Source organism: Leopardus geoffroyi, chromosome C1 (assembly GCF_018350155.1).
Source record: "Leopardus geoffroyi isolate Oge1 chromosome C1, O.geoffroyi_Oge1_pat1.0, whole genome shotgun sequence".
In the NCBI taxonomy this organism is placed as follows: Eukaryota; Metazoa; Chordata; class Mammalia; order Carnivora; family Felidae; genus Leopardus; species Leopardus geoffroyi.
The window spans coordinates 63,438,312-63,465,105 of NC_059328.1; the positions used below are offsets into that span (position 1 = coordinate 63,438,312).

Sequence of the window (26,794 nt, forward strand, 5' to 3'; positions counted from 1 at the left end):
CCGATTGAGCCACCCAGGCACCCCAAAATTCTATTTCCTTTTTTTTTTAAATGTCCATTTATTTTTGAGACAGAGAGTGCAAGCAGGGAGGGGCAAAGAGAGGGAAATAGAGGATCAGAAGCAGGCTCTGTGCTGACAGCAGACAGCCTGATGCAGGGCTCAAACTCATGAACTGTGAGATCATGACCTCAGCCAGAGTCGGGCGCTTAACCAACTGAGCCACATAGGCGACCCTCTAATGGAATATTCAGTGCAATAAGAATTTATATGAAGTTAATAGTTTATTAACTTCTAAACCATACAATGGTGAGTACCTTAAAGAATTCAGGACACAGATGTGTATTAACTTTCTAAATTCAGGTAGTTCTGCAGACGAACTGGTATTAGAAGTGAAAATATTCCATTTGGGAGCATATTGTTGGTCAATAGTTGAGCCCTGATGGTTATTCTGCAAAGATGTAATAGTTCACATGGATCTTTGTATCTTGTTGAAGGAATGTAGTCCAGCCAGTTAGAAATAATTGGACGTCTTCCTAAACTTAGTTGTGTCTGAAGAAAGGAGAGATATTTTAATTTTGTAACATTAATCATTGGTTAGTTCAAATTATCAATATTTTTATTTTGTATTTAAATTCAGAAAATAGGGGCGCCTGGGTGGCTCAGTTGGTTAAACATCCAACTTCAGCTCAGGTCATGATCTGACCTGAGTCAGTTCGTGAGTTCAGGCCCCATGTCGGGCTCTGTACTGACAGCTCAGGGCCTGGAGCCTGCTTCTGATTCTGTGTCTCCTTCCCCTCAGCTACCTCCCTTGCTCACACTTTGTCTCTGTCTCAAAAATAAATAAAGATTAAAATAGAAATAGATTTTAAATTTATATAACCCTTATATTTTTTCCAAAGTATTTTTATTCCCATTTTACTCTCACAATGATATATAAAGTTTAAATAATATGTCTAAGGACACAAAACATAATTTCTTACAACTATGAATCTGTATATGTTTTTCATTTTAGACAAATCACACACTTAAGTTTTATCAGCTTTTCTTTCCAGAGTAGTATTGTCAACTTGGCTATACACTGAATTATCTAGGGGATTTTAAAATACACCAACACGGAGATTTTACTCCAGAAATATTGATTCAGTTCATCTAAGGTTGGGTACAAACAACATAAATTCTAAAAGTCCCCTTAGGTGATTCTATTGTAGAATACTGCTAAACCATGAGAAGTCCTGATAGGAGGCTTAACGAAATGAAACGATACATTTTTAAGTTTTAGTTAGGATATCCCTTTTAAAGATTTACTTCTAGAAGTCAAATGCTAATGCGGTTGACTTAGGAGTAGAAGACATTGCTGTATTACAGAGATATTTCTCCAATAGAACCTACACCCTACAGACTATATGGTACTTTTATTTAAAAGATATATAAGGGGCACCTCGGCGGCTCAGTCGGTTGAGCGTCCAACTTCAGCTCAGGTCATGCTCTCACAGCTCTTGAGTTCAAGCCCCACTTCGGGCTCTGTGCTGACAGCTCAGAGCCTGGAGCCTGCTTCGGATTCTGTGTCTCCCTCCCTCTCTGCCCCTAACCCACTCACATTCTGTCTCTGTGTCTCTCAAAAATAAACAAACATTAAAAATAAATAAATAAAAGATATATAATATTTTATTATCTATTCGATAATCAGCTAATTAAAGAACGGTATATGCTTAGCACTGAGCTCAGTGCTTGGGATCATTGCTAAGGTATGCAAAATAGTCTCTGCTTATAAAACTGAGGGATAGATATTTTTAAAAAAAAATTTTAATGTTTATTTTTGAGAGAAAAAGCACACATGTGGGGGGGGTGGGGAGGGACAGAGGCAGAGGGAGACAGAGAATCCAAAGCAGGTTCCACCTTGTCAGCACAAAACCAACATGGGGCTCAGACCCATGAACGGTGAGATCATGACCTGAGCCAACGTCAGATGCTCAGCCAACTGAGCCACTCATACACCCCGAGGGACAGATATTTTCCGTTGCACAAATATTTTAAGCCTTTATATTTTTATTTCTCAGCATGTGATTGTGAGAAAAAAATCTCTCATTTTAAAATATTCTTCAAAAGGGTCTATTAAATTTTTATTTTATTGTGTTAAGACATAGAAATCCTAATGACCACAGGTTGTTATGTAATTAGAATATAATAATACATACCTACTTAGTAACTACTAAACCTATAGATTTAACTTTTTAAATGATTTCATATTTAGAAGACAAAATTGTAAAATAAAGGGCTAAAATTATTTCATATTTAGAAGACAAAATTATGAAATAAAGGACTAAGGTCTGAGATAATTTAGATTTTACCTATTTTTAATTTAAAAGCCTACACTCAATGATTAATCTTTCACTGGATATAGTTCATAGATTAGAAATTAACTTCATTCTTGTCTCACAACTTAATCTTAAAATTGATCAATATTTGAGCCCACATGCAAAGAAGAGTATTTTGCTTACCTCTATTTCCCTAATTGAAATGGCAGAAAGCACTCTGGAACATAGCTGTAAACATGTTTTGGCATCTTCCTGGATGTCTACTAATTCATGATCAACCATTATTCTCACTCTTGAAGGGTAGAGCAATATTGTTATCACAATGTTGATAGGGTTTTTTTCTCTTTCTAAGATTCCATATTGCAGGAGTATTTTTAAGATAGTAGATTGTCTTGTCTGAGCTACATAGAGTAGAGGTGTAATACCACTTAGTGGGCTTGGACAGTATACTGGTGTGAAAGTTCTGTGAATCAAACAAACAAAAACTTCATTGAATATAGAATTAAGAAACGTGGTAAACATTTTTTCTTAACAGTAATGGGAAAATAATGTTATCTTAAGTATTAAATGTCTTAAATAACTTTTAATGTAACTTTACCCTTATATATGACTTAAAAATGTATTTATTTATTTTGAGAGAGGGAGAATCCCAAGCAGGCTCTGCACTGACAGAGCTGTATCTCATGAGCCATTAAATGATCATGACCTGAGCCGAAATCAAGCTGGACCCTTAACCGACAGAGCCACCCAGGTGCCCCTACCTTTATGTATGTCTTAACAAGGGTTTTTCACTCTATGAATCCAGACCAAACTGTAAATTAAAAAATAAGAAAATCCTTATTACACATTTAAACTTTGAAGTTGTAAAAACAAACAAAAAAAGATTTAAATGTGTGGAAAGTGTTTACTTTTAGTAATAGCAATTTTGTTTCTCATTGGAGAAATCCATTGTTACTAGAACCAGTATTATAAAAGTCATGTAGCTCTGGAAAATTTAAAACAGAAAAGGGAAAAAGGCTTTTTTTAAAATTTCACTTTATTAAAACAACACAATTTTTTTGTTTGCTTTTCTTCTTGATCATATATCAGTCATGAATTGAGTTTGGAGATTAGATGAGAAAGGAATAAGTGCAATTACCTTCATTCTATTTTTTTATTCACTTTATTTTGAGAGTGGGGGGAGAGAGAGGGAGGGAGGGAGGGAGGGAGGGAGGGAGGGAGGGAGCGATGCAGAATCCCAAGCAGGCTCTGCACTGCATGGAGCCTGACTCAGGGCTTGAACCAACAAACTGTGAGATCATAATCTGAGCCGAAATCAACATTTCGAAGTCAGACATTTAACCAACTTAGCCACCTATGTATCCCCTATTTTTTTTTTTTTTTGCTTTAATAAAATTAGAGTTGGTAATTGCAGGTAGGTTTAAGCAATGAAAGTTTTATTTTTTTTTTTCTAATTTGAGGTAGTCTTTGCAATTCTTTCAGTTAATGGACATTTATGTTTGCTAATCAATTGGTCTCTATATGTAGATAGGACATGGTATAACCAACTACAGGGGATTTTATATATTTGTTTAAAGTTTATTTGGAGAGTGTAAGTGCATGCTAGAGGGGGAGGGGCAGAGAAAGAGGGAGAGAGAGAATCACAAGCAGGCTCCCCACTGTCAGTGCAGAGCCAGACTCGGGGTTTGATTTTATGAACCTCAAGATCATGACCTGAGTTGAAACTAAAAGTCAGGTGCTTAATGCACTGAGCCAGCCAGGCACCCCCACAGGGGATTTTATATTATCAAGCCTTGATTTGGCCAAATAAAAATAACTTATGGGACTAAAGAAATGGAAATTTCATTCATGATCTTTTGTCTCTGGAATTCTCTTGATTGGCCTAATAAAATACTAATATGTTTTGCAGAACAGCATATAAACTATAAATACTGGTTTTGGACAACTATGTAAAGCAAGGAAAGCATTATTCAAAATGAGGAACTTTAAGATTGCATGTACTTAATAAGGGAGGCAACATGGTATAATGTGGTAGACAATGGAGATTTAAGGGTTCTAGATTTTAGGTTTTGATTCTCTTAACTAGCTCTATGGTGTTGGGTCAGTCCACCTCCCTGAGTCTTAGTTTTCTCATGCATTTATGTATTCATTTGTTCATGATTAGTTAATTTATTCCACACTTGATTTTCCAGAGTGTACTGAGTACTAGATATACAGAGATGAAAGTTATAGTCCTTCATATCAAGATGCTTATCATAGTCTAGTAAGGAAAATGGATAAATAATTCAATAATACAGCACAAAATGATAATTGCTAGGATAGAAACATTCTTGTGTGCTATAAAAGTGCTGAAGGGGAGCGCTTTACCTGGAATAACAATTATTTATAGGTTATCCTGGAGCTAAGATTTGAAGGATTAGTGGGTATTTATCAATGAAAAGATTGGAAGGAATGTTTCATTTATAAGCATAAAGCAACAATGGAGGATTATCATACCTGAACTAACTGTATAAAATGAATGTTTTGTGTTTGATAAGTTCTCTGGTTGAAGTGTGTTTAGAAGTCCTAAATACTTACCTTGTAGTAATTCCCAAGGAGCTCCAGGAGAACCATTTGAAAATCACTAGACCAACCAGTTCATCTCCAAAGCTTCACTGAGTCTTGAAATGCCAAGATTTTGTGATTTAAAAAAATAGTGTGGTGTAGTAGAGAGTAGTATATTAGAAATTAAAGAGTGGATGGGGCGCCTGGGTGGCTCAGTCGGTTGGGCGGCCGACTTCGGCTCAGGTCATGATCTCGCGGTCCGTGGGTTCGGGCCCCGCTTCGGGCTCTGTGCTGACGGCTTGGAGCCTGGAGCCTGTTTTGGATTCTGTGTCTCCCTCTCTCTGACCCTCCCCCATTCATGCTCTGTCTCTCTCTGTCTCAAAAATAAATTAAAAAAAAAAAAAAAACGTTAAAAAAAAGTAAAAAAAAAAAAGAGTGGGTTTTTGCTGTAACTCTGCCAGTGATACTGAATATATGCTTCTAAGTTCTGTATGTAAATGTGCACATGGGGATCATCTCCAGATCAGTATTGCCCTGGACATCTCATCTTTTTCACACATACTTCCAATATGTATCTCAATTGAACTCCTAAACTACTTCTCCTTCTGCATTCCCTACCTTGCTTATTGGTACTCACTCTCCCAAAACTATTGCATGCATCTTTTTCACATTGATTTGTATGCTCTTGCCCTCCCTTTTCAATTCTGGGACAAGTCTTGCTCATCGTATAAGACTCTAATAAACTCTTGTGAAGATTTCTTTGATGACCTAATCTTCCTCTTTATGTGACACTTTGTATATTCCTCCATTAAGCCCATATCATTTTGGACAACTTGTTTAATGTCTCTAATCTTTCATTTTCTCATCTTCAAAATAAATAGGTAAGCAAGATGAGCAAAAAAATTAAATCTTCACAAAGGCAACAATTTTTTGTCTGGTTAATCCACTATTATATCCCAAAATTCCTATCATCTTACCCTAGAGTAGACATTTAAATATTTATTAATTGATTTTTTACTATTATTCAGAAATATATATATATATATAATTAAATTTATTTGGTGGTTTCTGGATCTAACAAGACTTTTAGTGAGGCACAATTATTGCCATTTTTCAAAGACAATCTGATTTATTCATCTTGCTCTTTTTTTAATCTTTTTTGATGAAGTATAATTGATATATAACATCATATTAGTTTCAGGTCTACAAAATAATTATTCAATATTTGTATACATTGTGAAATGAATATCACAATAAATCTAGTTACCATCTGCCCTCATGAAAAGTTATAAAAATTTTTTTCTTGTGATGAGAACTTTGAAGATCTACTCTCAGCAACTTTCAAACATGTGATAAAATATTATTGACTATAGTAATCATGTTATAAGTTACATTGTCACGAGTTATTTATTTTAAGCTGGAAGTTTATACTTCTTGACCCCCTTACCCATTCCACCTACCCCTAACCCCTCTTCACTCTAGCAACCATCAACCTGTTCTGTGTCTATAAGTTTTGTTTGCATGTTTGATTTGTTTTTTAGATTCTGTATTTAAGTGAAATCATATGGTATTTGTCTTTCTCTAACTTATTTCACTTAGCATAATACCCTCAACGTCATTCCATGTTGTTGCAAATGACAAGATTTCATTCTTTTTTATTTCTGAGTCATATTTCAATGTGTGTGTGTGTGTATCACATCTTTTTTTTTTTTTTTTAATTTTAGTTAATTAACATACAGTGGACTACTGGCCCCTTAGGAGTAGAATTCAGTAATTCATCACTTACATACAGCATCCAGTGCTCATCATCACAGCAAGTGTCCTCCTTAGTACCCATCACCCATCTAGCCCATCTCCCACCCACTTCCCTCTGTCAACCCATAGTTTGTTCTCTGTCATTAAGAATCTCTTGTGGTTTATTTCCCTCTCTTCTCTTCCCCCCAACTTCCCTTATGTTCATCTGTTTTGTTTCTTAAATTCCACATATAAGTGAAATCATATGGTATTTATCTTTCTCTGATTGACTTATTTCACTTAGCATAGCTAGCTCCATCCACATCATTGCAAATGGCAAGATTTCATTCTTTTTGACGGATGAGTAATATTCCATTATCTATCTATGTATCTATATTTTCTATATCTATCTATATATCTGTATATCTATTTCTCATCTTCTTTATCAATTCATCAATTGATGGACATTTGGGCTCTCTCCATAGTTTGGCTATTGTTGATAATGCTGCTATAAACATTGGGGTGCATGTACCCTTCAGATCTGTATTTTTGTATCCTTTGGGTAAATACCTAATGGTACAATTGCTGGATCATAGGGTAGTTCTGTTTTTAGTGTCCTTTTTGTTTGTTTGTCTGTTTGTTTTAAGTTTATTTATTTTTGAGAGAAAGAGAGAGAGACAGATGAGCAGGGGAGGGGCAGAGAGAGGGGAGAAAGAGAATTCCAAGCAGGATCTGCACTGTCATCATGGAGCGTGATATGGGGCTCATGACCTGAGCCAAATCAAGAATCAGATGCTCCACTGAGTCACCCAGGCACCCCTATTTTTAGTTTTTTGAGGGACCTCCATGCTATTCTCCAAAGTGTACCAGTTTGCATTTCTACCAACAGTATAAGAGGGTTCCCCTTTCTCTGCATCCTCACCAACACCTGTTGTTTCTCGTGTTGTTAATTTTTGCCATTCTGACATGTGTGAGATGCTATCTCATGGTTTTGATTTGTGTTTCCCTGATGATGAGTGATGTTGAGCATCTTTTCATGTGTCTGTTAGCCATCTGGGTGTCTTCTTTGGAAAAGTATCTATTCATATACTAACCCATTTCTTAACTGGGTTATTTGGTTTTTGGGTGTTGAGTTGTAAGTTCTTTATAGATTTGGGATACTAAGCCTTTATCAGATAAGTTGTTTGCAAATATTTTCTCCCATTCCATAGGCTGCCTTTTAGTTTTGTTGATTGTTTCCTTCACTATGCAGAAGCTTTTTATCTTAATGAAGTCCCAGTAGCCCAATAGTTCATGTTTGCTTTTATTTTCCTTGCCTTTGGCAATGTGTCTAGTAAGAAGTTGCTGTGACCAAGGTCAAAGAGGTCACTGCCGGTGTTCTCTAGTATTTTGATGGTTTCTTGTCTCACATTTAGGTCTTTCATCCATTTTGAATTTATTTTTCTGTATTCATTACTTACATACAGCATCCAGTGCTGAAAGTGTTCCACTTTCATTGTTCTACATGTCAGTGTCCAGTTCTCCCAACACCATTTGTTGAAGAGACTCTTTTTCTTTTGTATGTTATTTCGTGCTTTGTTGAAGATTAGGTGACTGTATAGTTGTGGGTCCATTTCTGGGTTTTCTATTATGTTCCATTGATCCACGTGTCTGTTTTTGTGCTAGTACCATACTCTCTTGATGACTACAGCTTTGTAATATAGCTTGAAATCTGGAATCCTGAAGCCTCCAGTTTTGTTTTTCTTTTTCAGGATTGCTTTGGCTTCAAGGTCTTTTGAATACATTTCCTTTATCCATTCATCCATCGATAGACATTATGTTGTTTCTATATGTTGGCTATTGTAAATAATGCTGTCATGAACAAAGGGGTGCATGTATCTTTTTGAATTTGGGTTTTTGTTTTTGTTTTGTTTTGTTTTTTCAGGTAAATACCCAGAAGTAGCATTGCTGGATCATATGGCAGTTCTATTTTTAATTTTTTCAGGAACCTCCATATTGTTTTCCATAGTGGTTGCACCAATTTTCATTCCCACCAATACTGCATAAGAGGTTTCCTTTTCTTTATATCCTTGACAACACTTGTTAATTTTTATCTTTTTGATAACAGCCATTCTGACAGGTGTGAAATGATATCTCATAGTTTTGATTTGCATTTCCCTGATTACTGATGTTGAGCATCTTTTCATGTGCCTGTTAGTCATCTGTGTATCTTTTGAAAAATGTTTCTTCAGATCCTTTGCCCATTTAAAAAATTTGTTTAATGTTTATTATTATTTTTTTTAACTGGGAGAGAGAGAGAGAGAGAGAGAGAGAGAGAGAGCAAGCAGGGGAGGGGCAGAGAGAGGGAAACACCGAATCCCAAGCAGACTCCAGGCTTTGAGCTGTCAGCACAGAGCCTGACCCAGGGCTTGAATGAGCTGTGAGATCATGACCTGAACTGAAGTCGGATACTTAATTGACTGAACCTCCCAGGTGCCCAATCCTTTACCTCTTTTTAATACAATTTTTAAAAATTGAGTTGAATGAGTTCTTTATATATTTTGGATAATAACCCCTTATCAGATATATCATTTGCAAGTATTTTTTCCTATTCAGTGGGTTACCTTTTTGTTTTGTTGATGATTTGCTTCACTATGCAGAAGCTTTTTAGCTTACTTTTGCTTTTGTTGATATTGTCTTTGGAGTCAGATTGTGAAAAATATTGCCAAGAATAATGTCAAGGAAATTACTGCCTGTGTTTTCTTCTAGGAGTTTTGTGGTTTCTGGTCTTACATTCAGGTTTTTAATCAATTTTGAGTTAATTTTTGTGTGTGGTGTAAGACAGTGGTCCAGTTTCATTCTTTTGTGTCTGACCAGTTTTCCCAACATCATTTATTGAAGAGACTATCATTTCCCATTATATAGTCTTGTCTCCTTTTTCATAAAATTAATTAACTATATATGCATGGGTTTATTTCTGGGCTCTCTCTTTTGTTCCATTGATGTATGTGTCTGTTTTTATGATAATGCCATACTGTTGTGATGTCATTATTATCTTTTTAATAATAGTTTGAAATCTGGGAGCATGATGCATCCAGTTTTTTTTTTTTTCTTTTTCAAGGCCACTTTCACTATTCAAGATCTTTTCTGGTTCAATACAAATTTTAGAGTTGTTCTAATTCTGTGAAAAATGATATTCAAATTTTGATAGGGATCATATTGAATCTGTAGATTACCATATGAACATTTTGATAATATTGATTCTTCCAATCCATAAGCACAGAGTATCTTTCCACTTATTTGTATCTTCTTCAGTTTCTTTCATCAGTGTCTTATAGTTTTCAGAGTACAGATCTTTCACCACCTTGGTTAAATTTATTTCTAGGTATTTTATTCTTTTCGAAGCAGTTGTAAATGAGATTGTTTTCTTAATTTGTTTTGCTGATGGTTCATTGTCAGTATTTAAAACCTCAACAGATTTTTGTGTATTGATTTTATACATGGCAACTTTACTGAGTTTATTAGTTTTAACTACTTTGGTGGAATCTTTAGGGCTTTGTAAATGAAAATCATGTCATCTACATATAGTGACAGTTTTACTTTTTCCTTTCCAATTTGGATGTCTTTTAATTAATTAATTAATTAATTACCTACCTACCCACCTACCTACCTAATTCTTCTGTCTACGACTTTTAATACTATGTTGACTAAAAGTGTTGAGAATGGGTACCCTTGTCTTGTTCCTTATCTTAAAGGAAAAGCTTTCAGCTTTTCAGCATTGAGTATGATGTTAGTTGTAGGTTTGTCATATACAGTCTTTATGATGTTGAGGTACCTTCTGTCTATACCCACTGTGTTGGGTTTTTTAAATCATAAATGGATGTTCAATTTTTCAAATGCTTTATCTTTATTTAGATGATCATATAATTTTCATGCTTCATTTTGTTAATGAGATATTTTATGTTGATTGATTTGCAGGTATTGAACCATCTTTGCATCCCTGTAATAAATCCTACTTGATCATGATGTGTGATCCTTTTGATGTATTGCTGAATTTGGCTTGCTAATATTTTATTGAGGATTTTTGCATCTGTGTTCTTCAGAGATATTGGGCTGTTTTCTTTTATTATTTCTATTTCTATTATTTCAGTTTTTATTTTTATTTTTTTTTTTAATTTTTTTTTCAACGTTTATTTATTTTTGGGACAGAGAGAGACAGAGCATGAACGGGGGAGGGGCAGAGAGAGAGGGAGACACAGAATCGGAAACAGGCTCCAGGCTCTGAGCCATCAGCCCAGAGCCTGACGCGGGGCTCGAACTCCCAGACCGCGAGATCGTGACCTGGCTGAAGTCGGACGCCCAACCGACTGCGCCACCCAGGCGCCCCAGTTTTTATTTTTATTTTCAGTGTTTATGTCTGGTTTTGCCATTAGGGTAGTTCTGGCCTTGTAAAATGAGTTTGGAAGTGTTCCCTCATTTTCAGTTTTTGGAAGGGTTTGAGAAGGATAGGTATCTAATCTTCTTTGAATATTTAGTAGAACTCAAGTAAAGCTGTCTAGTCCTGGACTTCTGTTTGTTGGGAGGTTTGTGATTATTGATTCAATCTGCATACTAGTATTTGGTTTATTCAGGCTTTCCATTTCTTTATGATTCAGTCTTGGAAGACTGTTTCTAGGAATTTATCCATTTCTTTTAGGTTGTTGACTGTTGATGTGTAATTGTTCATAATTGTCTCTTATGATCCTTTGTATTTCTTTGGTATCAGTTGTAATTTTTCTTTCATTTCTGACTTTTTTATTTGGACTCTTTCTTGATGAATCTGACTAAAGTTTTGTCAGTTTTGTTTATCTTTTCAATGAACCAGTTCTTAGTTTCATTGATCTTTTTTTGTTTTATTTTTAGTTTTTATTTCATTTATTTTTTGCTCTGATATTATGTCCTTCTCATAGCTTTGAGCTTTGTTTTTCTTTTTCTAGTGCCTTTTGGTGTAAAGTTAGTTTATTTGAGATTTGTCTTGTTTTTTGTTTTTGTTTTTGGTTTTTTTTGAAGTAGGCCTGTATCACTATAATCTTCCCAATTCGAACTGCTTTTGCTGCATTTCATTAATTTTGGTAAGTTGTATTTCTATTTTCATTTATCTCAAGGTGTTTAAAAAAATTCTTTTAATGTTTATTTGTTTTTGAGAGAGAGAGAAAGCATGAGCAGTGGAGGGACAGAGAGAGACTCCAGGCAGGCTCCAGGCTCTGTGCTGCTAGCACAGAGCCCTACACGGGGCTAGAACTCCTGAGCCATGAAATCGTGACCTGAGCTGAAGTCAGACGCTTAACCAACTGAGCCACCCAAGCGCCCTTCTCAAGGTATTTTTTGATTTCTCCTTTCATTTCTTTGTTGACACATTGGTTGCTCAGCAGCATTTTTTTTTAAGTTTTATTTGAAAGAGAGCTCATGAGCATGGCGGAGGGGCAGAGAGAGAGGGAGAGAGAATCCCAAGCAGGCTCTGTACTTGTAGCACAGAACCTGATGTGGGGCCTCAAAGGTGAGATCATGAAAGGTGATATCATGACCTGAGCTGAAGTCAGACAATTAGCCAACTGAGCCCCCCTGGCACTCCAGTAGTACATTTTCAAATCTCCACATATTTGTGATTTTTCCAATGTTCTTCTTATAATTTATTTATAGTGTCATATCATTGTAGTTGAAAAAGATGCTTGATATGATTTCAATCTTCTTGGATTTATTGTGATTTGTTTTGTGACCTAACATAATCTATCCTGGAGAATATTCCATGTGTACTTGGGAAGAATGTATATTTTCTTGCTTTTGTATACAGTGTTCTGTGTGTGTGTGTGTGTGTGTGTGTAGTCCATATGGTGTAATGTGTCACTTAAGGTTGATGTTTTCTTATTGATTTTGTGTCTGAATGGTCAATCCGTTGATGTAAATAGGGTCCCTTTCTATTGTTTTACTGCTGTCAATTTTTTATATATGTTTTATGTTTAGATCTCCTATGTTGAGTGCATAAATATTTACAAATGTTAGATCTTCTTTTTGGATTGGCCCCTTTATTTTTATTTAATGCCCATTTTTGTCTGTTTTAAAGTCTATTTTATCTGATATAAGTACAGCTACCCTAACTTTTTTGTGGGGGAGGGTTTCCATTTGCATGAAACATTTTATTCCATCCCTTACTTTCAGTCTGTGTGTGTCCTTATACATGAAATGAGTTTCTTGTAGACAGTAAGGTAGAGGGATAGTGCAAAGATGGTTGGTACCTATTTGTGCTGGCACTAGCAAAGTAGATGGTGAATGCTGAAAAGATGCCCGCTGGTACCTTTGCTCTTGGAGAGTCTCAACAGGTTTCTGCCCCTCTGGCAGATAACTTAAGGTTAGCAAATGAATCTCCTTCACATATGCTCTAGGCATTTTTCAATCTGCAACTTTTGTACTTGGTCCCAAAGTGAATGAGTCTGCTTGTGAGTCTGCTAAGAGTGGAATCTCCATTCCCTACAGCCCTATTTCTTCTGGACATAAATCCTGCTGGTTTCAAAGCCAGATATGTTGGGAGTTCATCTCTCCAATGAATTCTCAAGGGTTGGAGTGTCTGATGTGGGACACAAACCCCTTTCTCTTTACAGAGAATCTGTGTTATTTGTGAGATCCCTCTCGACTCTTCCAGTCTGTAAGTCAACGTGTTGGGGGTGGGGTTTTGGCAAGACGATGTCTCTGCTTCTTTTACCCATCTAAATGTGGCCTGTTAATCTTTCGTTGTGGAGGATCTGTTCGGCTAAGTTTTGGGGGTTTTTTTCGGTTTTTGTTTTCAGGGGGAATTGTTGCATATGTAGCTGTAGATTATGTTGTATCCACTGGAGGAGATGAGTTTAGGATTCTCCTACACTGTCATCTTGAACCACCTCTGATCTTGCTCACTCTTAAGATATTTGACTAAGAATCTTGTAAGTATAGGAATTCAGGGGATTTACAGGACAAAGATAGCACAAGTGGTCCTGGTTAAGATTTAGAGATATTAGTTTATTTTAAGTCATTAAGATTGATACTACCTTTAGAAGATATTTTAGACCACAAATGTTGAAAACATAACTAAAACTCAAATAGGTTTAAAATGAGATTTAAAAGTCTAATCTGTACCCAAATGACATGATTAATCCTCATGTTTAAAGAGCATGTTACTATAAACCAAAATTTGCTTAATCTGTACTGACACTTAATTATGGCAATACTTATATGGATGGAGTAAGGCGAGCACAGCAAGAATTAGTTTTTAAATGTGAAGTTAATGAACTGAACCCTCTGTGTCTGAAAACCTGTCATATATGCTTATTAAATGGGGCATAATATTTCCATATAGACATGCAGAGAATGATTCAGTTTTGTAGCTATACTAATTCTTTCTACTTTTTCCTACTCCTCCTCCTTTAGTTTTTAGCCACTAAATTTAAGAGATGCTTCTCTATAATAATTTTATTTCTGATATTTAGCACAGTTGATTTTCTTGGAGCCACGTTTTGTCCTAACTTAGTAAGGCTGTTTTCACCAAGCTATCCACCTGCCTCTTTGGCTATTCCTTGTCAATGATCTTTTACTGGTTCCTCTTTCTTTCCACTTAACATAAGTAAAGAAGATATGGCCTTTTGACTAATTCATTTGATTTATGTTCTTAGGCAATTTCATCCATGACCATAACTTTAATTACTGTCTATTAACTTATTCAACAAATATTTATTGAATGCATATTGTATGCCAAATACTGTTTTAGGTGCTTGGGATATGTGAATGAAAATAATAAAGATGCCTACTTTCCTGCTTATATTGTAGTGAGAGAAAACAGACAATACAGAATAGACATCTGAGAAAAGCAAATTTTATAATATGTTAGAAGACTTGATAAGAAAAAAAGTAGAGCAGTGTAGGAAGTGTGAAAGTGCTGGAGGGTGTACTGAGGGTATTTTCCAATTTTAAAATAGGATGATAGGAGAGGGAATTACTGAGAGATGACATTTGGATGAAGAATAAGGAGATCAAGAAATTGACCACTTGGATATTTAAGGACCCTAAGGCAGGTGAGTGTTCCTGGAGTGGTGAGGGAAGAGTAAGGGAGCCAGTGTGGCTGAAAGAGTGACAAGGCTGAGGAGTAGTAGGAAACAAGAACAGAGATAATGGGATGCCACATCATGTAGAGCCTTGTAGATCACTGAAAGGACTTCATCTTTTACTCTAAGTGGAATGGAGGAGCCATTGGAGATTTTGAGTAGAAAAGCAATGTGATCTTATATTTGTTGAGAATTTATTCTGAGATATGAGGAGGAAAATTACTTGGTGCCAGCCAATAACAGTAGAAATAGTCAGATTCTGTATACTGTTTGAAGGTAGAACCAACAGATATCCTGACATACAAGATGTGGAATGTAAAAGAAAGAGACTCAAGCATGACACTATCTAATCACCTACTGCTTATCTGTACCTGGATATCTCTTAGGTAATGCAAACTCCTATGTCCCAACCTGGCTTTTTAGATCCTTTGTAATAATCTTGATAGGTTTGTGGTATGACCATTATGGTAGACTGAATAACGCCTCTCAAAATGGCAAAATGGATTTTGCAGATGTAATTAAGATAAGGATCTTGAGGGGTGCTAGGGTGGCTCAGTTGGTTAAGCCTCCAACTCTTGATTTCAGCTCAGGTCATAATCTAATAGTCTGTGAGACTGAGCCCTGCATTGGGCTCTGCATTGAGAGTAGAGCCTGCTTGGAATTCATTCTCTCTCTCTCTCTCTCTCTCTCTCTCTCTCTCTCTCTTTCTGCCCCTCCCCCCCCCATCAAAATAAATAAATAAACATTAAAAAAAAGATGGGAGATAATGCAGGTGGACCCAATGAAATCACAAGGGTCCTTACAAGAAGTGTCAGAGAACAGTAGAAGCAGAGCCAGTGAAGGAGTTATGACTCTACAGTGCTGACTTTGAAGATGGAGGAAGAGGCCATGAACCAAGGAATTCAGGCAGCCTCTAGAAGCTCAGTAGGGAACAGATTCTCCTGAAGAGCCACTAGAAAGATTTTAGCCCAGTAACCTCATTTTGGGCTTCTGACCTCCAGAACTATAAAAGAATACATTTGTATCATCTTAAGCCACTGCGTTTGTAGCAATTTTATTACAACAGTAAGAGGAAACTAATACAAACATCAACCAGTCTTAAAATTTAGAAATCTGAAATTAACACTTCTCTCTTTTTGATGCTTCTTTTCTAATTACAATGTTTTGTTATTCAACTTAAATTATTAAGTTGAATTATTTCTTCTTTCCCCTACTGCTATTTAGTTTAACTTCTTATGTTTTACCTGGACTGTTATGGTATCAAAGCATAGCCAGGAGTTGGAGAAGATGGTGGCACAGCAGAATTAGTTCTTTTCCCCAAACTATAATATACACATGTAAGCTAAGTTAGCATGGGGTGTCCATTATGCAAATTCAGTTTCAAGCAACTTCTCTAACCATCTACACCTTTTTGATAAGATTACTTTCCCCAACCCTTTTTATATAGAAGGTCTGGAACTGCCATTGTGCCGGAGTATTTGAGCAGCCTTCTGACTGGTCTCCTTGCCTCTAGCCCCTTCCTACAGTCTAGTCTTCAAATGGGAGCTGATGAATCTTTTCATACTACAAGTCTGACCTTCACTAGTTAGGCGTCACTCATGGTGTAAATTTCAAATTCCTTAGTATGGCCTACAAAGGCCTGCAAGCTTTCACTTCTAGGCTTCATATCCCGCTACTACCTGATTTCCTATCTCACTTTCTAGCAATTGTCCATAATCACTGGATGCAACATGTTGTTTGTGTCTCCTTTGGTCATCCTGCCTCTGCCTAGATTACAATTTTTCAAGGGAAAAGAACAGAAAATTCCCTTTCATTTTTTAAAAACCAATTCAGGATATCCTATCTTCTAGATAGCCTTGTATCTACTCCTCCACAGTAGTGTTTAACAACTTGTTTCTCTGTTCTCTCCACCCGCACATGCTTTTGTGTTTGCATTTATGGTATAATTACAATATTTATTGTTCACTTACTAGTCTGTGAGCTCTCCAAAATCAGGATATATGGCTATTTTATTTTTGTATTCCCGTCAAATAACACAGTGCTTGGCACTTAGAAAATTCTTAATAAATGATTATTGTTATTTTAACTGAATGACATCATCTCTCTTTAATCACTTGTAGACTGTCATACAGTGGCATTTAGATTAATATTGCAGGTTTGTTGTAAAAATGAACAAACTTAAGTTCCTTTCCCTCATTAGTTCTATCTCCTCCCCTTCAAGGACTTATTCAGACACTTCATTATTATAATAAGAAAATTATCATATTGGAGTGTATGCAGAGGAGGGTGACCAAAAAATGATGCTGCTTTAGGAATAAAGAACAACAGATAATAGGAAACTTAAGGTATTCATTTTGGGGACATATTAGCTGTGTTCAAATATCTGAGAGATCTTCATGTAGGAGAGAAATAGACTTTGTTCTCTATAGTTCTGGGGGCAGAACTGGAGAAATGGAGACAGATTGCAATGCACTATGAGGAAGAAATATCTAATAACATTGCATAAGAAGTTCACTTTTTCATTCAACAAAATCTTGATTGAGCACTTTCTGTGTATGTACATAGTTCTTGGCACTGAGGATTCAATGTTGAGGAAGTAGTTGAGATTTTTTCCTCTCATGGAGCTTACTTTTTTTTTTTAATTTTTTAATGTTTATTTTTGAGAGAGAAAGAGACAGAATGTGAGTGGAGGAGGGGCAGAGGGAGAGGGAGACACAGAATCTGAAGTAGGGTCCAGGCTCTGAGCTGTCAGCACAGAGCCCAATGCAGGGCTCAAACCCGTAAATCATGAGATCACGGACCTGAGCCAAATGCTTAACTGACTGAGCCACCCAGGCACCCTTCATGGAGCTTACTTTTAGTGACAGTGGACAGTGAACAAATCAGTGAGGGTGTGGGGGGGGGGGGGAACCAGCAGCAGCAAATGAGCATATAGTGATCAATGTTGTGTAGAGAATTAAATAGTGTTATGATATTTGAATGAGTGGCTTCTTTAGAAGGTGTGACCACCTGTCTGAAGAGATGACATTTATACTGTGTTCCAGCTGATAAAAAGGAACTAACCATTGGAAGAACTGAGTGAAGAAATTTCCAGGCAGAGGGAACAGTTTTTTTTTTTTTTTTCAATTTTAGTTTTTTAAATTTGAGCATAATAGACATACAATGTTACATTAGTTTCATGTGTACATCACAGTAACTCAACAAGTTTATGCATTTTATGCTATGCTCACCACAAATGTAGCTACCATCTATCACCATACAATGCTATTACAGTATCATTAACTATATTCTATATGCCGTGCCTTTTATTCTTGCGACTTATTCATTCCATAACTGGAAGCTTGTATCTCCCAGTCCCCTTCACCCATATGACCCATCCCCCTATGCGCTTCCCTCTGGCAACTATCAGTTTGTTCCCTGTATTTATGGGTATTTTTCTGTTTTTCTTTATTCATTTGTTTTGCTAATTAGATTCCACATATGAGTGAAATCATATGATATTTGTCTTTCTCAGTCTGACTTCTTTCACTTGGAGGTAAACAAGTACTACAGGGCCTTCAGACAGGAATGAAATTGAAGATATTCAAGAAACAAAAGGGTCTGTATGGCTGGATATAGTGCTCAAGGGGAAGAATGACATGAGATTGGATTTGGTTGATATAGTGAGAGGTCAGATCATGTAGGGCTTTTAAACAATGGGTATTGAGTTTGAATTTTATTCCACTTGTAGTGGGAAAGTTTTGGAAGATTTTAAGCACAAGTGGTATGACATATTTCAGTTTTTATAAGGTTTCCACAGGGTTCTGAGTCAAGAATAGATTACAGAGTTTGAGAGGGAAGAGTAGAAGCTGAAAGACTCGAGCAGTCTATAGCGGTTGCCTAGGCAAGAGATGAATATGGCTTCACCTAGGTTAGAAATGGAGGAAATGAAACGATGTTTAGCTAAGAGGGATATGTTTAGAGACAGAGTCAAAAGTACTCGCTGATGTGTTGGTGAAAGAAGAAGAACCAAGAATAAATCCTGGATTTCTAACTTGAGCAACAGGATAGAACAATAGGGGCCATTAATCAAGTGGGGAATTCAGGAGAAGGAGTAGGTTGACAAGGGGAGAATGAGTTAGATCAATGTTCTGTTTTATTTCTGTTAAGTTTGAGGTGACTTGTGGAGATGTTGAATAGACAACTTCATATAGAAGGAGTCTGGAGCTCAGAGGAGAGGTCAGGGGTGAAGATAAAGACTGAAGAGTCATTCACATATACATATACATATACATATACATATACATATACATATACATAGTATTTAAGTCCTGGGGCTGGGTAAAATCTTTGAGGGAAAGGGTATACCTGGGAAAAAGAAGGGGCCCTGGGCAAAGGGATGGTTTACCTCATGAAATAGTTAACTCACTACTACTAGAGTTGTTCAAGCAGAGATCATATGAGCATCACCCAGGGATGTTTGATATAGAGTTGCTGCCCAGGGTGAAGGTTTGCTAATGAATTCTTAGATCCCATCTGAATCTGAAATTCGACGATACTGAAAGATCCAGATGATGTCATGGTACATAGAATTGGCCAGTAATGTGTTTCACCTTGTGGATGCATCTAAGTTAGAATTTCTTGATTTTAAAACTGTCACTTAAGACACTTGTTAATGGCACTGTATCATATCCCACTGTGTGTGTTTCTTTCATTTTCCTTCCTCCCCTTTTGCCTTCTATTTAAAACACTTTGAAGTTTTTCTTCTCTTCTTCTGTTTTACTCTATTTTTCTTTCCCATGAGCCTACCAGGGATATACATAGGCATTACTTGGCCCAGCTAGGGACACTCAGTTTTAGAAGCTGCTGATCTTTGCTATAGCTAAATATAATGGTCCTTAAAGCAATCAAAAAATACTGTTTGGGGATTTTATTTATTAATATTCCAGACTGCAGCTATCAGATTATGTACTTGGGTGATCATTAAGGAAAGCAATCTAGTGATTCTCCAATACCATAGTGATACCCAATCAAGAGAACACGTCTGCTTCAGGCAGAATCTAAATTGGTTGAGTCTTTAACTGATCTTATCTGTCTTGTTTTTCACTGCATTCATACTCTATTCATTGTGCCTAGCTAGTAGAATGCCTTATGCATAGTAAGGTGGTAGATAAATAATTTATTGAATGAATGAACAAATGCGCATTTGTTCTAATCAAACTACTACCAAAAACTGAAGAGTATATTGGAGTTAGTACAAACTGAGTAACTTTACAATACATATTATGGACTTTACAAAGAGGTCACATTTAATATTATATTCTATAAGATCCTCGTTCATTAGCTAGATTGACATGTTCAGACTATGTGAAAATTTGGTTCTCCGACAGACTTAATCAAGTATTTAACTTGCTTTGTGCTCAATTCTGGAGAATTTGGAGTCAAATTTATCAATGCTTAACATACAAATAGGGAATTATTATGTTATTAACTATTACTAAGTGAGTGTGTGTGTGTATTCTGAATTATACTTTGAAAGTCATTTTTTATATGTACTAGATAGATACGCATTATCGGTATTCTCAAGAAGAGATCACAGTATTACCCCAAACAATGTCTTTGTTTAGTTAGAGAAATCTAAGTTGTCTAACATGCCATTACCTTGAGCACTAGCATGTATACTTTATAGAGCAGAACCACTAGCAATTTATTGGTACATAGTAATGTACATATAGGGGAACATTTATTGAACAAATAATGAGGAGTGTACAAATGGATGAGCAATCAAGTTAGGATTCCTTATCCTTATAGCCACCAGGCATATTTATTTTAGAAAAAAAAGAAGTAATATAATCTCCCAAAGAGAATTTTGTCCTTTTATGGTAAAAACATGAGATTATTACCTCCATATCAGTGCCAGGTTACAACTTCTATCTTGAACATAGTTCTTTGTTTTCTTGAGAAGCAATTCCACAAAGTCAGGATTACCCTTCCTCGCAAAAACCCAGTACAGAATAGTATTCACACATATTTCAGTAAATTCAAGATTAAAATTCAGTTCGAAACGGTATCCTGATTTTTCCACAAATGCAATATAGTCTGAGAGTAGTATGTCAAACCCATCCAAGTCGACATACCTCAGAATTTTTGCCAGGGTTCTGTAAATCCTAGGTTCGTAACAGTGATATCCCCACTGACCCAAAAACTGCAAGGATGGTCTTTTAACAATTTTGTCAATGAGATTGCAGAATATATTGCTTCTTGGACAAGAAGTCTTATGACATAATTTGAAAGATTTACTCATTGCTATTTAAGGCAACAGTATAGAAATCAAATCACAGGAGGTCATACTGTAATCCCTCAGTTACATATTTTGATAATGTGGTAGGCTTTACTCCACAAACAGGAAGTGCTCTTTAAACTGTAGCCACAAAAATATCATATGAAATATTACCATAAGGTACTGGATGACATCACAATAGATGGTGATCTGTCATCAGCATAGGTCAGGAATTTGGTATAATATACGTAACTGGTGACATTTGAGAGGGACATACTGGATATACATGGCATGTGTGGCAGCTAAGATATAATATTTTTAAGTCTAAAACCTTAGCTCAAGCCAGTATGTATGTTTATGAAGTGCTGAAAATACAGTCTATAAATTAGACAAAATAATAGTAATAACCAGGTTGATTATTCCTTTTAGGTTGTCATGTTTTGCATGAGTACTGCATTCTCACTTAAACCTCATAGGATATTTTCCTTATTTTATAGTTGAAGAAACTGAGACTTAGGAAGGTTAAGAGACCTGCCAGAAGGCACTATATTAATTCTCAGAGAGAAAAGCTGACATACAGTGTTAAACAAAATTCAGAAACTTTGTTTTAGAATTTAAAATTTTATATTGCCTATAAATTAGGCAGAACATATACAGTTTGTACATTAAAGGTATATCAAGCTTGTTGTGGCATCCTTGTTCCAGGAAAATAAAGGGGAAATATGGTTATTTTATCACTGTTTAGTAGTTTATGCTTCGGCCATCTTTCTGTTAAATTTAATAACCTTACATGTATTTATTAGCAATTTTAAATGTTTTCTTTATCCTTCTCAACATTTTTCTTCTTTAAATCACAGAAAATAATGTTTCTTTAGTAAAAGGAAATTATAACTTTGGGTTTACTATAATATACTTCCACTGATACTGCATTTAATTCTGTAAGCTCTAAGCTCTCCCCAGGATAGTAGGAAAAACTAGTAACTATTGTCATCTTTCTGAAAACCAAGAGTTCTGTTATTTTCCTCTATTGGCTTTCTCTTTTTATTCTCTCCACTTCAAAAAAAATGCATTTAAACTGAACTATTTTTTGCTGATCTCTTAATACTATACATAAAGGTGGTAAAAAATGGAAACATAGAGCCAGTGAAAATTCTTCCCTGAGATAATCATGTTAGCAGTTTTATGTATAGTCTTTCAAATATTTTTATGCTTATATATATAAATAGATATATTATTATATACCTTGTTCTTTTTACACAAAGAGAATATTGTACATAACTGGTTCTATGAGCTCCTTTGTATTTATGTAACAACATATCATAGGTGCACCTTTGTATGACCATTTATAATAATGGGTAACTCTTATGTATTACTTACTATGTATGAGGCACTGTTTTAAGTACTTTATATATTAACCCCTTTAATCCTTATAACAACTCCACAGATAAGGAGGTTAAGATTCAGAGCCTTAGTGACTTGCCCAAGATGATATGTCTTAGTAAGTGGTAAAGCTGGGATTTGGACACAGGCAGGATAGTACCAGAGGTTTTATGTATATTCTCTCTGCTTCTCAAGAAAGAGATACCTTTCCATTTTTATGGCTCATTTATGAAGAGTGGTCATGAAACAAAAGCTCTACAATTATATTCAAAACCAAAAGGAAACAGATAGTAGATAAATCCTGCTTTTGGGGAAAAAGAGTGTTATTAAAGTAATAACAATGTATATCTCTGAGTGTATAATTTCAATGTTTTTTTCTTTATAACTTTCTTTATGATTTGAATGTCAGTGAATATGTTTTTTAAATCAGATTTACATATTTACATATTTAAAAGTAAATAAAAAATAAAAACAAGATTGAGAGAAGAGAAATTTTCCTACTTCTGTGTATGGTGAGGAACTGTGTATTTACAAAGGCCAAATAAAAAGTACATGTATATATTATATAATGCCTTAAATGTATATTTAATAGCTATGTGTCAGTTTTAAAGGGTATCTTAAAATGCATAGCAAACTGAATTTTTACTCTTTTATTCATGCACTGAACAACCCTCCAAAAATACTTAGACTCATAATTCTGGCTCCCTCAGAACTTTGGGTTGCACAGAGCTAGTTTGTCAGGCTTCTCTCTACCTTGTGGTGTCCACTCAAATTTTTCTTAATTTTTAAGTCAAATATTTGAGGTAGGCTACTTTAAGTCATAGATTCCTGGCCAACTTATATGTCTACCACTTGGGACTGTGTCTACCACTTAGTCTAGTCAGTTGTGGCTATATGAAGCAGACAACACAAAGTATTTAATATTACAATTAAAATGTAAAAATAATCATATAGGGGCGCCTGGGTGGCTCAGGCAGTTAAGTGTCCAACTTTGTCTCAGGTCATGATCTCACAGTTTGTGAGTTCAAGCCCCTCGTTGGGCTCTCTGCTGTCAGCGCAGAGCCTGCTTCAGATCCTTTGTCCCCCTCTCTCTCTGCCCCTTCCTCCTCTCAAAAATAAACAAACATTTAAAAAATAATAAAAAATAAATAAACATATAGATGGTTTATATCAAGCATATTAGAAATATTACTTACAAAAGAATAATAAGCACATATATGAAATTTTTAACTCTTTAAAAACTCAAGTCTAATGTTAAATCCCTCTAATTTATTAATTTACTTAATTTATTAATTTATTTAAATTTCATCATGATAACATGTTCTGGGATTATGAGGATCTGAGGGCTACAAACAGATCCTTACCTGTCATTCTTCTGTTGACCTATGCAAAACTATTTCAGATGAACATATGTAATAGAAGGTATCATCAAAGTACATTAAAGTCCAGACTTCATTTTTCTGTGTGGAGATCACATGGTCTCTCACATGTAAGAATATAAGTAAGGTTCTTAACTCCCTTCTGTAATGAGATGTTACTTCTGCTGCCTCTGTGTCTTTTTGTTTCTCTTTTTCTTTATCTCTTAGAGATCCTGTTTCTAATTCTCTTGGATAAATACCCAAAAGTGGGATTGATAGATCACATGATAGTTATATTTTTAAATTTTTAGGAACTTCCCTACTGTTTTCCATAACAGCTGTATCATTTTACATTCCCAGCATTACATACAAGTTCTAAGTTCTCCACATCATGGCCAGCATTTGTTTTCTGTTGTTTTCTGTTGTTTCAGTGATGGCCATCTTAACAGGTGTGGTTTTGTGTTGCATTTCTCTGATGATTAGTGATATTGAACATCTTTTTATATGCCCATTGGCTATTTGTATGCCTTCTTTAGAGAAAGTCTATTCAAGTCCTTTGCCCCATTTTTAAATCAGGTTTTGGTTTTTAATTTCATTTTTTTTTATTATTGTTGTAGGGTACCTTATATATTTTGGATGTTAACTCCTTATCAAAGAAGTGGTTTGTAAATATCTTCTCCATTTTTAGGGTGCCTTTTTACTCTGTTGATTGTTTTCTTTGCGGCACAAAAGTTGTCAAATGTGCTGTAGGTCCTACGTGTCTATTTTTTCTTTGAAATCATAGTCAAGAGCAATGTCTTAAAGCTCTTTCCCTATATTTTTTTTTCTAGGATTTTTAGAGTTTTAGGTCTTGAATTTAAGTCTTTGATCTATTTTGAGTTGATTTTTTTGTGTATGGTGTAAGGTAAGGTCCAGTTTCTCTTTTGTGTGTGGATATCCTGTTTTCCCAACACATTTGTTGAAAACACTATTCTTTCCTCATTGTGTATTCATGGCACCCTCACTGAAGATTATTAGACCACATATGCATGGAATTATTTCTGGGCTCTGTCTGTGTTCCTACAGTCTATAGGTTTGTCTTTATGTGAGTACCATATGTTTTGAATACTGTAGTGTTATAGTGTGTTTTGAAGTCAAGAAGCATGAGGCTTCCACCTTTGTTCTTCTTTCTTAAGACTGTTTTGGCTATTTATGATCCTTTGTGGTTCCATATGAATTTTATGATTTTTTTTCTTATTTCTGTAAAAAAATGGCATTGACATTTTGATAGGGATTGCATTGAATGTGTAGATTGTTTCTGGTAATGTGGATAGTTTAACATTAGGCCTTTCAGTCTATGAGCACAGGATGTCTTTCCATTTGTTTGTGTCATCTTTAATTTCTGTCAGCAATGTTTTATAGTTTTCAGTGTGATGTCTTTCACCTTTTTGGTTGAGTTTACTCCTAAGTATTTTAATGGTATTGCATATGGGACTGTTTTAATTTCCTTTTCAGATCGTTCATTGTTAATATATAGAAACACAGCTGATTTTTATATGCTGGTATTATACCTTGCAACTTTATTGAATTTCTTTATTGTCACTAACATTTTTTTTGTGGAATATTTAGGGTTTTCTACATATAAAATTATGTCATGTACAAGTAAAGATAATCTTACTTCTTCCTTTCCCATTTTGATGTCTTTTATTTCTTTTTCTTTCTTAATTATCCTAGCTAGGACTATAGCACTATATTAATCCTAAATATCAGAGAGTACATATAGCTAAGTAAAAGTACATTCACTGCAACACTGCTTATTGTTGTTAACAATTGGAAACTACCTAAGTGTCAAACAATAGGGGATTTATTAAATAAATCATTATATATTTTCAATAAAAATTTGCAACACAGCAGATATAAATTAGAAAAGTCCAGAGAAGTTGGAAAATTGTCACAAGTTTTTTTAAAAAAAGATACAAACTACACTGTTTCATGTCAGTCTCAGCCTATCAGTAGTGCTTCTGTTAAACAACTATAGTACTATATTGTATAGTACTACTAAGTGGTGAGAGCAGGCATTCTTGCCCTGTTACTACTCTTAGAGGAAAAGCTTTCAGTTTCTTACCACTAAGTACGATGCTAACTTTAGGCTTACCATATATGGACCTTATTATGTTGAGGTAGTTTCCTTTTATTCTTAATTTATATTGAGTGTGTTTTTTTTTTATCATGAAAGGGTGTTGAATTTTATCAAATATATTTTTTTTCATCTACTGAGGTAATCGTGTGATCTGCCCTCCTGACTTTGTTATGTTAATGTGGTGAATCACATTGATGGATTCTTGTGTGTTGAACCATCCCTGCATTCCAGGGATAAACATCACCTAGTCATGGTATATAATTCTTTCCATGTGCTATTGCATTTAGTTTGTTAGATTTTGTAAAGAATTTTTGCATCTGTATTCATAAGGATTTTTGCATCTATCATCATAAGGATTTGGCATATAGTTCTATTTTCTTTGTTTGGCTTTGGTATTAGGGTCATACTGGCCTCATAAGATTGGAAGTGTGCCCTCTCAGACAGACCAGACAGAAATAAGTCCTGGGGCAGCGCCCCCAAAAGCCAGAATGTTGGATATACTCCCTAACTTTTTCCCTTCCTTCAAAGAAGCTGGGGGTTGGGAGTTTCCCTCTAATCCTGCAATGCCAAGGGGCAGAGCTCTGGAGAGTGGGTGCCATGTCTTTTTCTAATGGCTTCAATGTAACTGGTTTCATGCTTGCATGTGGTGTAGGGGCTTCTTCACTGGTTTCTGGATTTCCCACAAAGGGAACTGGTCTGTGTATTGTTGTTAATTCAGTGTCTCAGTGGGGAAAGAACAATCTGGTGTTACCTAGTCTACTATCTTGCTGTTATCACCTCTTCTGTGTCTTGTATCAAGAACTTACCATAATAAATCAGCATTTTAAAGAATTCAAGCATGAAATTATTGGGATCTAGCACTTCACCAATGGTCAATTGAGAGCTGATATTTGAAAGAGAGAACTCTAGGGGACAAATTAATGACATATTTCCTTAGGTTATACTAGCATTATGTCTGCATTCCTAGATTAGCAGGAATTAAAATTTCTAGATCTTTT

At 35.4% G+C, this 26,794-nt stretch overlaps 1 protein-coding gene across 1 annotated transcript; it reads right to left on the reverse strand.

Moving 5' to 3' along the window:
* Positions 1 to 268: 268 nt before the first annotated feature.
* Positions 269 to 21,097, reverse strand: ASB17 (ankyrin repeat and SOCS box containing 17). The gene is made up of 3 exons (XM_045477892.1): positions 20,563 to 21,097; positions 2,499 to 2,778; positions 269 to 549 (listed from the first exon to the last, which is right to left on the reverse strand). Exons 1-3 carry the CDS (start codon positions 20,961 to 20,963, stop codon positions 343 to 345), a joined length of 888 nt encoding a protein of 295 aa, XP_045333848.1. The 5' UTR covers positions 20,964 to 21,097; the 3' UTR covers positions 269 to 342.
* Positions 21,098 to 26,794: the final 5,697 nt, after the last annotated feature.

Excerpts from the sequence above, each read along its gene's own strand:
- ASB17 (XM_045477892.1), bottom strand. The coding sequence starts at position 20,963 with ATGAGTAAATCTTTCAAATTATGTCATAAGACTTCTTGTCCAAGAAGC. Across the intron at positions 2,779-20,562 it reads AACCTGGCACTGATATGGAG|AACTTTCACACCAGTATACT; the intron begins GTAATAATCTCA and ends TTTGATTCACAG. Across the intron at positions 550-2,498 it reads TTTCAATTAGGGAAATAGAG|ACACAACTAAGTTTAGGAAG; the intron begins GTAAGCAAAATA and ends TCCTTTCTTCAG.